Source organism: Tachypleus tridentatus, unplaced genomic scaffold (assembly GCF_004210375.1).
Source record: "Tachypleus tridentatus isolate NWPU-2018 unplaced genomic scaffold, ASM421037v1 Hic_cluster_2, whole genome shotgun sequence".
NCBI lineage: Eukaryota > Metazoa > Arthropoda > Merostomata > Xiphosura > Limulidae > Tachypleus > Tachypleus tridentatus.
This window is the reverse complement of record NW_027467782.1, coordinates 1,254,784-1,267,365: the sequence shown is the minus strand read 5'-3', so window position 1 is coordinate 1,267,365 and position 12,582 is coordinate 1,254,784. Positions and strand designations below refer to the sequence as shown.

The 12,582-nt window shown below is 32.9% G+C and overlaps 1 protein-coding gene across 1 annotated transcript; it reads right to left on the bottom strand.

Annotated features, from left to right (window-relative positions):
• Window positions 1-856: 856 nt before the first annotated feature.
• On the bottom strand, window positions 857-10,875 carry LOC143242616 (uncharacterized). Its single transcript, XM_076486079.1, has 2 exons — window positions 10,436-10,875; window positions 857-1,117 (listed from the first exon to the last, which is right to left on the bottom strand). Exons 1-2 carry the CDS (start codon window positions 10,586-10,588, stop codon window positions 857-859), a joined length of 414 nt encoding a protein of 137 aa, XP_076342194.1. The 5' UTR covers window positions 10,589-10,875.
• Between the last annotated feature and the right edge of the window lie 1,707 nt (window positions 10,876-12,582).

The window sequence follows — 12,582 nt, the reverse complement described above, 5'->3', positions numbered from 1 at the left end:
TTAAATTTAGAGAAAAAGAGAGGACGCCATTACATTTAAAAACTGTTGAGAAAATCACTAAAATATTTTTAGTGTTTAATTGATTATTCAATTCACATATAGAAGTAAGTGTATTTTAGGGACTATTTCCAAATATGGAAAGAGGGAGTGGGGCCACCGTGTTTGATTCACTAGATAGAGTTTTCTCAGCAAAGAGAAAAGATAAAAGGTCTTTATTTTATATTGTAGCTTTTAATATTGGTAATTTGAATTCCTAATTCATACAAGACTACAGACTTTGTATTTTGATATCACAAACATCTAACTTGAACCAGTGCTGTTTTCAACATACCACATAAAACACAAAAATTGGACTTTACTGTTTAATTTAGAAATTAAATAATATTTAATATGAAAATCTGAATTATAATGTACAGTTTGATACTAAACTTAAGGAGATAAATTCATAAAATAGTAGTTCAATAAAATTTTGAATGTTGGTCAACAAAAACAATGACATGGCCTTTGAGCCATGACCCATTTCAAAACAGTTAACATGAAATTCAGTTTGCACACAAGACTAGTTAATGCCTGAATCACTCTGAATTGGTAGCATTACAGACAAATTTTTAGAAAAATATTCTATAACTAAGTTTGGATTTTCTGTGTACACCATATTTGTAATGTTTACTAATAACTTACATAATTTTATGAAGATGCCCAAAGTATATTTGCAATTATTACATGCATAAAATTACACATTAATAGTTCAATCTAACTGCCCAACTCCACAAGCACAAGATTAAAAGAATTTCTTTTAACAAGGCATTTTCATTTTTTGCAAATCAGGATTTGAAAAAACAAAATCATTAACTCGTTATACAACATTTATATTTTCTAATTTACTACATAACTTACTTCTCAGGAATTCTTTTTCTTCCTGTAAAAGAGGATATTTTACCACTTGAGCAAGATCTTTAAGAAGTATAATTATAACTTCACTCTCTGCAGGTGGTAAGTCAGGAGAGATATTACTCTCCAACAGATTCACTAGGTAACTGTACAGTCTCCGAAAGTCTGGTTCACTGTCTTTTTTTGGTGTTTCATGATGTTCCTCAGTTTTTGCAGCTTTAAGCACCTACAGAATATAAAAGAAATACACAATATAATCGTAAGCTGTTTATCTTTAAAACACACATGGATTACATGAACTTTTAACTGAAACTGTTGTAAAAGTTTTGATAAATTGAAAGAGAAATGTAATGATAATAAGATCAAAGCACCAGCCATTTTGCATTATGGCTGGTGGGAAAAGTTATATCAAAACTATGAAAGATGAATATAGTTGAATTACACATTAGTTATAAAAATCATTTAAAGATATTCATTTTAATGTAACTGTGGAAAAAATTAATTTTCGCAAAACTCAAGTTATTACAATGCAATATTTGTTGCTGTTGCTGTAACTTAACTAAAGATGAGTAAGGATTTTCTTTATGAAAACTGATTCATAATACATAAATACTTGTGGTGGGACATTACAATTTAACTAACTCTCTTGATATAGGTTTGGTAATTCTGACTAACCATATAACCAATATGAAAGTATCCATACTCTAACTTTTAATGTGATATGTGTATCTTTATGAAATTTGGCAAGCTTTTAGAAAGCACTGCATGCTTAGTACACACACACACACATAAACAGAATATTTACTTAAGCTTGTAGTTATGATGACAATTCATTTGTGGGGATGTTCAACAGAAGGGTTTTGAGAGTAGTATCTACTTGAAAGTTGTTTGAATTATAAAGATGTAAAATTTGAATTAAATAGACCCAACATTTGAAGTTTTTAGATTTAGAATACTCACAATGTTAAAGTAGATGGGAACAAATAAACATAAAAGAAACTGAAAAGTATAAAACCAAAAGCTACAACACAGGAACATAATAAATTAGACTACAAGAAATATATCACCAAATGAAGCTGAAGTACAATTCAGAACAAGAAAATTTGTAGATTTGAGGAACAAAAATTAGTGCAAATAAAAAGACAGGCTCTAAAGAACACACATTCATGAAATCATTTAATTTAATCAAAGGAGTGATTTTGTTAGGAGTAATGTTATGTTAAACCTGTGAAGCCAACAATGGTAGTGACATAAAATAGGTTAGAGGAAGATATATCAATAATGCTGTTGTATATTCTTGGGGGAACAACTCAGACATATGTTATAAAAGGACATACTTCAATCTTGTTATCTCATTATATATATAATTAAATAATTTCAAAACTGTACACACCTCTTGATTTGTAAACTGGGTGATTTTAAAGTGCTACAGAAATAACTGGGGTTGCGTGCATCGAAAAAAACATACACTAGAGAAAATAAGAGACTTTCGACTGGATGAATGAATATAAATAAAGGTTCTTAATGGATAAAAAGAGACTGTACTTAATTATTCTACCTTTCTTGTTCTGTGCTGTATATGTAGTCAAAATTATTCAGAATTTCAGAAACCCTGTAAAAAGTTAATAAAGGATACTAGGTAGGAAATACAAAACTCCCAAGAGAGATTCCATCTGAAGAACAATAAAAATACTAAATGATGTAAAGAACAAGATGCAGAGTCCATGAGACCTTACACAGATAGCCAAATGTTAAATATGTTATATAACCTGAAATCCAATTAAGGTGGTCAGAAACACCTTGATAAACAAGACATATGAGGTGCACAAACAAATTCAATGGAATGAATAAAGCAAGACCTGTGGAACATGAGCCATTGCAAAATATAAAAACTAATGTTGATCTCCTTGGAAATATTACATTTTTCACACCAGAAACAGACAGCCTTATTGGTGAGTTAAAAAAACTACAAAAAGAAAAAGGCATAAAACAAAAAAAAAGAATTGAGGTCAGTCAGGCTAGGTAACATAATATAAGAAAAACAGCTGTGACTATCTCAGCCCAAATCTCTGGTAGAAAGACTATTAAGGTGTCAGTACAGAACCTTTCTAAAAGAAAAAATAAGAGTATGAAAAAAATTTGAAAAATGTCAAATCATCTTAATCTTGAAGTTAGTAACAAAATACAACATATCTTCAGAGGAAGAATGGAAACAAGATGCACAAGGTTCAAACAAAGACAGGCAAATTAATACCAGGCTTACATCCGATGATGACATCTTGGTACCAAAGAAAGATGTATGAAAAACACAAAACAGCAAGAAAAAACAGTGAACACAAAGACATGAAGACTGCAACTGAAACAAAACAAACCATAATCATGAAAATGGTATATGAAACATGAAAAAAATAAAGATGCAGACAAGTTTGAAAAAAATAAGACTTCAAATTCTGTATATAACAGCTAGCCATTACAAAAGATTTATCAAAAGTAATGGAACAGGATTTCTTTGGGACAGGCAAGAAGAATGAAAATCATTAAGGAGCAAGTCAGCATGAGGCAATAAGATTTGGACAGTGGAATTAACTGATTTTATCTTACCCATTACTTGAGAATGAAGACAAAATAGGCAGGTTCAGAGAAACAAGTTTTTTTCCAAGAAAGACTCCCAGTACCCACTGCTACAGAAGATGGACTTAGAACTTTAAACCAGTAAAGTATCAAAAATGTGCAATGTTGACCCTAAGGCACGGAACATGGGATGACCTAAATACCTGTTTAGACTAGCATGATGTGATAACAGCCAAAACAATAGAAAAACTGCAGCAAATAAAGGCAATGAGATCAAGTTCAACTATACTTTTTGAAATATATCACAACAAAGTTTTTGTGAATACTATAACATCTCACTCAGTTCAATTGAAAAAAAAAACATGAAATCCTGATATTCAATTGAAACAGAATAAATCTTTGGAAGAGTGATTTTAAAATGAGATATCAAAAAAGATTGCTGATCCTAAAGCTAACAGTTTTTTTTACTACAAAGAGCTATTACCTCATGTGTACTATCATGCATGTTCCTGCAAATGCCAGAAGCCTTGAACAAAGTTCCCATCCCCTTACGTGCATCAACATATACTGCACCAGTCTTTAATGTAATCATCATAAGACCATAGCTCTCCATGCAAGTAATCATGGGAGGCAGCACTCAGTGAGAAACCACATCCATTTCAAGCAGAGAATGTTCTTTGTGCAGCTGAAGTTATAGGGGAAAAATTGTGAATAAGAATCTTTTGGTGAGTGCTAATATGTCACAAGCTGATCAGATGGCAGATTATTCAAGCATGTATAATCTCACAGGAAGATAGCTGGACATAAGTGTTTAGAGTTGCTAGACCTATATGTCAGGTCATTCCATATTAGAGGAATACCTACATGAGATATTACAAAAAATTAAACAAAAAAAGCATACAGACCCACGTTCTAAAGTAAACCCATGACTCATCCATCTTGTTATAATCAACTTACTTCATAAAACAGCAGATACCTGAAGTACAATATCAGGTAACACCCCAATCCTACTTTCCAAGCAAAGGATGTGTCCACTTAGTATTGGAATATTGGTATTCCATTTAATGAGGAACTCTATGTCGAGTTCCCCAACTCCACTAGAAGAATTTGAGGGAAATGGAACTTGCATGGGGGAAAACACAGGAGGGATACATGAATCATTGTTAACAGGCACATACATCTGCAATTAGATGTCACACTGAGAGACAGTACCACGGATTACCATGACTAAAGACAGCAGACACACACCTAGTGCTGTCCTTCATATTTTTGTCAAATGTTGAATAGCCTGGAATATATATTTATAATATATATGTGCGTGCGTGTGTGCACCCATAGAAATCAATGAATAATTATGCACAAAGCCTCAACAGAAGAGCTTAATACTTTTAGTACTTCTCTCCACTTTCTGTGAATTTTCAGCAAATATTTCTTTTGAGCAAACACTGGGCACTTAGTGTGTTCTATGATCTTAATAATACATAATGTTTGAATGAGGTCATTATGAAAAAAAACAATGCAGAAACGTAAACAATTCAAATTAGAGCCACGATGATGAGTGAATATAGGCAATTGGAATGAGACAATGAATAAAGGAGAGGATGGAACCAACACAGAAGGGAGGAACTGAAAACTAAATATTTCACCCACAGAAGATAAACCAAATGAAGCAAAATCATGATGTGGAGGAAATGTCTGAAAACCAGGACTGGTCATCCATCACAAGGAAGAGTATCTGTAGAGTGAGAAACTGCCCATCAGAAACAGGAAAAACCAAAGCTGAATCAAATAAGATAGGATGATGTTTGGCCAACAATTTTCCAACTTTGTGGGAATAATAAAAGGATGAAAGTACAACCTCATGGTGGGGATGAGGAATTGTCTCAAGGACTTTTACACAGGTGAGAGGGAAAGTAAAAGTTTAGCAAAACCTCTGAGAAAGTCCTGAGGAACTGAACAGGCATAGAAAAGGCGATTCATCAGAAAAAAGAGTTGGAGAACAAAGCTCCTACAAAACTGGAGCCAAGGGGTTGCTTCAGAAACAACTCATCTCAAGGACCTGAAATGGCTAACCCTCAAAGAAGACAAACCATACAGTAACAAAAGAACAAAGAACAGTAGATGAAGGGACCAACAAGGCCATATGTAATGAAAAAAACCTGTTGTGGTCCTCTGGTCCAAAAGGTAATTTACTAAAGGTAGAACAGATGAAGAGCAGCATCAATACAAACTGCATCATTTAAAAAATACCCCAAAAAAGCACTAAAAAGGAAAGAAAAGTAATATAATGCTTTACGAGTGTAAAAAAGGCAATAGTACAGCAGAAACTACAAGAAACATGCAAGATGCTTATGGTGGAGTCTCAATGAAATAAAATGTTGAAGATGGTTTCAAAAGTTCAGTTTGTCCTGTTGAGTTTAATGATAACTCGCTGCAGGCTGCGCTTGATAAAGACTGTGCTGTAACAGTTGAAGAACTAGCACGGAAGTTTAATTCAACCCATTCAACAGTTTACTATCATCTGCAACAGCTTGGAAAGATGTCAAAGCTTAAAAAATGGGTCCCCCCATGATTTGACAAAAGCCAACCTTAGAACAAGAGTGGACATTTGCACTTATCTGCAATCTCATGAATGTAACTCACCTTTTTTGGAAAGGTTAGTGCCTGGAGATGAAAAATGATTATTTTATAAGAATGTTAAGCACTGCAGAAAATGGCTCAGTACAGGTAAATTGGTTAAAGTGCAGCCCAAAATGGGCCTACACCATAGGAAAGTCTTGTTAAGCATTTGGTGGGATATTGTTGGTGGGATCCATCCACTTTGAGTTGCTGCCACTCAATGTAATGATTACATCAGACTTCTGTTGTCAACAGTTAGAGCACTTGAATGTTACACTGAATCAGTCATAAAGGTGTTGTGTTATACCAGGATAATACATGGCCCCATACAACAAGGATCACATCTGCAAAGATTGAAGAGCTAGACTGAAAAAAAACTTCCACATCCTACTTATTCTCCAGACCTTGTCCCATCCGATTATCATGTATTCCAAAGTTTGCAGAACTATCTTGATGGAAAAGAGCTTGAAGCACACAATGCTCTGTACAGTAAACAATATAATACATCACTTTTTTGGCTTTCCATTGATTATAATAATTCGGTATAAAATATCAGCAGGAGAGAGCTACTGGAAATTTGTAAAAGAGAGAATGCAGTAGGTGTGCATGGGAACTATGTCTGGTTTTGTATCTTGTGGCTCCATATGCAAATAAGATTAAAGGCTATAAAAAATAGACTTTACCTTAGTAATATCTGGATTATAATGAGAAATATATGTGCAACTTTGTACTTCTCAAGAGTTGTAGCAAATAATTAAAAAAGAGGGAATACTTGGAGAATAATGTCACAATTTTCATACCAGGGAAAATTAAGGCTTTTGTAAATATTTTGTTATATAAACAAGAACTTAATATTTACAAGATATTAAAATTTGATTCACTGACTATGTTTTCATGCCAAGATTATTTGTATATAATGTTAATAAAGTAGTTTAATTAAATTGTGAATGTAAGTCTAAAAGGTCGTGTACTTTTACCTACCTGAAGGAAGAGGGTTAAAAGAAAAATTTAAGATAATTTAAATAAAAGTTCTAACCGATCAATCAAACATTTTTTGTTGTTTCTGAAAATCAAAATATCATGTAAAACACGAATCATAAAAAATGAGTTAGTGTTCAAGAGTCAGAGCTCATGAGGATTACTGTGCATCTTGCCTTCCTATTAGTGGACGGCTATAGTCTAATGGTAATTAAATCACATACCAGCATAATACTCACTGACACACAGTGAAGTGAGAGCTTTATTCTAGACTTATAGCATGTGTAGGAATTTACACAACAGTGTGAAAAAGGGTAAGAGTTCTTTGTTATGCAGAAAGACAAATTTATGAAGATAACACCAACTCCATAAGTATATAAACACTTTTCTGGACACTGGTATTGTTGAAAAGATTCAGAACCCAAAGGAGATAGAGGAAAAGAGGTTATCTACAAAGTTATAGAATGTCTATACAAAAGACACAGATTAACAAAAGACTGAAAACATAAAAGATGAAACTTAGAATCATAAACAAACTCTTCCAGCTAAGTGTTGGTGAAATTCAGTGTAAACCACGTACTGAGCAAAAACCTGCTAATCAACCACATAATTAAGGCAATCAATGCTATGTGGAAGATTAGTTAACAGTTTGTGTGTGTGAAGACAGAGAGGTAAAGACAGACCATAAAGAGAGAGCTAAAAGCTATAAATCATTCCAAAACAACAAAATCAAAGATGAATGAATCAAGGACAGGTAAATTTTAAAACTCCCATCATGGAACCAAAACTTTGACAAAGGAACTATCATGAGATTCTTACAAGTTCTATCATTGAAAGAAAAATTCAGATAACAAGTGAGATAAGAAAGATATAAAACAGTCTTCAATCTCCAGAAATTTCTCCCGCCAAAGATGTTCAGAAATTTTTTGTCACATTTGTTAAGAATTTGAATTGAAACTCATAAAGGCTTTCAGGTCTATGTGATTGAACTTACAACTTTTAACTTGCTTCTGGTGAAACATGATTTCTAAAATATAATCACTTTAAATGCAAGATTTTCTTTGTAACCATACTGTATTGCTTCAATACTCAAGGAACTTACTTCTGCTATGATCTTGAGTAATCATCGTTACGGAAGAAAATATGAACATTCTTTTCACAATATCTCCCAGGATTCTATTGGAGCTTGTTTTCCTTCAATTTGTGATTGGTCATTCATTTTATTTTTTCCCTCGCAGCTCGCATTTTCTTTTCTTAACATTGGATCTAATTTCCATCAATTCTGGAGTTTTGTGAAAAATAAAACTGATGAAAAGTTACACTTCCCTAACCTAATCAAGTTCACACTGTAACAGTTCTTGTAAAGTAGTTTGTTAATAAAAACAGTATTTCAAACACTAGTGTGTTAGCCAGCTTGAAGAATCATATTACTTGGAAAAGGACCTCACCAGCAATGGTTATAGTAGACGTAGTCTGGTTGAGATATTACTATACGATTTTTTTATTTTACTCAGATGTTTTTCCTTTTGTACAATGATGAAGCCACTGACCTTCTAAGTCAAACACTTTTGAAACAGACAGCTATGTTGGTTAAAATGCTGATAATATTACAAGACTGAAAACATAAGACACTAAGTCAATAAATCTGAGAAAATGATCAAGAAAAATTTACAAAACATAATCATAGCAAGCAAATACAAACTCACTCTTTTAAACTACTCAAAGCTAACACGCCAACTTTGTACAGGCCTCCCAGTTTTGTTATTTACTAGACAGTTAATTTACTATATCAAGGTTCTATTAATTTCAGATATTGTTATGCACTGGTTACAATTAATTTACATTTCTAGAATTCAAACTGAAATACAACTACATAAGAAATGAAATATCACAGTTTTAATAAATGATAATGTGATGCAATAATAGACTATACACATAACATTTTTAAACATTTGGGAAAAATTTATATAATCAAATAGCAACATTTGTACTTTTATTTAGCAAGTTATTTCCTAGTATAGAATATTCTCTTGAAAAGAAATTTTTCTTACATGTATGTGCTGGGTTTTAAAATATTCTTACATTTGAAATCAGACATAAAACGATAACTTGAAAATAAACATTTCTATAAAATTATTTACAGTACAGTGAAATTGGCATGTTCCAACACCAAAAATACATTTCTGATAGGTACTTACCTCTACTGAGATAATATCTTTTCCTTCTCTATGCACTGAGACTAGGCAAGTAGAGGTGCACAGAAAGAAGGGAGGATGGAAGCACAGAGAATATCTATTAGAAATGTATTTTCAGTGTTGGAAAATGTTAACTGGTTATATAATATCTTACCCTTACTCATATAATAACAATGAAAAGGTGGAAGGAGAGGTGTAAAGTTATCTAAACAAGCATCCTCTTTGAATGTACCCAAAGGGAACTCATGAACTGTGACACCCTCTACAATGGAAACATGTAGGGGCACACCCATGACAGACTGTATCCCTTATGTACAAGGATATTCTCTACTCAAAATAAAGATATGCTTCTCTAAGTTCAGGAAAATTGTGCACAGTCCAAAACCCAAGTAATGGAAATGGACGTGCAAGATGGTGCAGTATGACTGAAGTGATAAAAACCATACATGGTGGGTTATCTACAGTCCAAAACCAGACAGTATCAGGTATTTCTCATCCACTCTGCATTAGACGGATCCACACCAACAGAACACCACTGCTCTACTTTCCACTGAGTAAAACTGGTTACACTCAGGAGGAAGTCTCTGATCCATGACCCCAGCAACTAAAAAACTAGCAAATGACAAGAACTCCCATACCCTACTAAATAAAAGGGGAGTAAAACGCACTGGGAGGTTGGAGGAACAAAACACCTTAAGACAATCCAATAATTTAGCATGCAACCTTACTTTTAAAGGCTTCCAGTCCTGGTTTATTAAACTAAAACCAGAAAAATGGGCAGTTATTCCAACACTAGTTTGCTCATGACAGTCCATGAGCAGGTATGGTTTGAATTGGGTTTTGTTTAACAAATAAGATACCATGAGAACAACCTCTAGTGGTCTTTTGGAACATCCCATCTCAACAGTGAGCATTACAGACTTGATTGGCTGCAGGATGCAAATTTATATTTTGGTATACCTTGTTGGGCATCCACATGCCACTGAGTAGGTTACTGAGGTGTAGAATAGAGCACCTATAAAGGTAAGAGAAAAAAGATAAATGATTTGAGGGTTGCAAGTCTTTTAGACTTACCCTGTCCCATCAGGATATATCAATTTAAACAGATTTACCACACACTTCACTTTAAACTCTGAAATTCAAGGAGTAGATGTATTATTTGAGAGTTGGAAAATACTTACACCTGGCAGGGGGTAGGTTAAATCATGAAGTTGTGACATGTCAGGTAAAGCATAACTGCTCCTTGGCATAACTGAGAAGTAAACTTTCCAGCATGAGTTACAAAATCTGTGAATGGAGTGAATTAAATATTTGCTCCCAGATCTTTCAGCCATCAAGTAAAGTACAGCAAAAGCAACCAGGAAAATACCCAAAACATTTGTCTGATATATGTTTCCATTTCACTACAAGTAAGATATCTAACAGCCTCAACTGAGAATGACTCCTCCCACTCTGATTATTGTACAACACCAGATATGGGATGGGAGAGACCTGATTTGGCTCTATGCCAAATATAATAATCCTAGAATTCACAAGTTAGCTTGTCAATAGGAAAAAAAATTATGAAAATAAACTAGAAAACACATAACATTCAAAGTATCTCTGAATGATCATAATACTAGGAAACCCAACAGCAGCTCTTTGTAGAAAAGTTATAACATTATCTTAACAAGACAGATACAGTACAAAGACAGAAGACACACTGACAAAGTTGGAAAGTGTCACAAGATCGATATTGCTAAGAGCAATTGAGTGGAATACAAAGGACTAGAGCAAGTGATAAAAAATCAGACCAATGTTTAGACAAGCAAAGAAACCCTAGCAGTCATGGAATAGTTGCAAGTCACAGAGGAGGTAAGTTTTGTAATATTTTTTGAACATTCTTCCATGTTTCAATAGAAGATAGTCATTAAAACAGCACATACTATTATTTCAATTTAAATGTTTAAAGCATTACACAAGTATAAACACAATGTTATAATATGTATTATTTCATTGACATCAGTACTACTCTCATGAAAAAGGTGTGTTCATTTGTATAAGGTCTAATTTGAACCATTTGCATTTGGCATGTTTTATGAGGGATACATGCGTAAATTACAGAGAAACCTACATTTTCATAAAAGCAATTTTTTAATATTTTGAGACAAACATTTTAAATACAGCTTTGCTTTACAACATAATGCACACAAACTTACTTAATCTCTGTTTAATTCCCAGTTTTTACAACTTTCTCAAACATCACCAAATTTCCAAGACCATACCTTCTTAATCCCTTAAGGAAGACTTTCTTTTCACTATAAGAAAATTAAAATTTCAAAATTATTTTGAGAAAAAATCTAACTGTCAATTTAGATGAAACCACTAATATCTGTGCTTTTTCTAAAAATATTAAAAACAGAAACTCATTCTTAACATTCTTCTCTAATAAACTGAACTAAAAGAATAAACTTGGAAAATATTAAAAACATATATTAACAGCAAAAAGTATAAAATGTATATATACAAAATGTAAAAAACTTCAACATTAAAAGTAATAAAGTTTTATTTTAAGCTTATTATATGCAAACAGTCCTTGAAAATATTGCTTTACAGATTTTACCTTTTGAATAATTTGGTTGATACCGTTGCAAGTACTATTAACTTGTTGCAAAATCTGGTTATATAAATACAAAAAGAGAAGTGATGCTTTAGATTTTAATTTAATGCTTTATATGCTTGAGTGGACTTTATTACCATGTTTGTTTGTCTTATGTTCTTGTAAAATAATATAATGAATACTGCAAATATTTTATATGTAAAATATAAATAATAACTAAGCTCATTACAAATATGCTGAAAATTAAAAGTTTCCTACACTGAAAATGCATTTTAATGGATACTTATCTCTTTCCACATAATAGTTTTCTTTTTCTCAACTTGCATTGAGCTCTATGTGCACAAGTTTTGTTCTCCACTCAGCATTGATGTTTCCAACTCATCTTACATGTGATAGAGCTTTACCCCGTAACATGCAAAACCCACCACCAACAGGATTATCACAAACCCTCTTGTACAGATGACTCTCTATTCTTTAGTCGCTTGATCTGGCTATCCAAGGAGTGTTAAAGTAAAAATTTAGGCTCATCTCATTTGTCAGCCGGACACGTATTTTTGGTATTTGATTCACTTGTCATGTAAGCGTATGAACCTGGGAAAGACATAGCTCGTCTCAATGTTGAGTAAAAAATTTGCAAAATGACTGATTTGACAACATTCACAATGACCAAGTTCAGCTTTATATGGGCAAGTCAATGTACATATAAAGCCTATAGCATGATCTCTTTTA

Excerpts from the sequence above, each read along its gene's own strand:
- LOC143242616 (XM_076486079.1), bottom strand. The coding sequence starts at position 10,588 with ATGGCTGAAAGATCTGGGAGCAAATATTTAATTCACTCCATTCACAGA. Across the intron at positions 1,118-10,435 it reads TAACCTACCCCCTGCCAGGT|GTGCTTAAAGCTGCAAAAAC; the intron begins GTAAGTATTTTC and ends TATATTCTGTAG.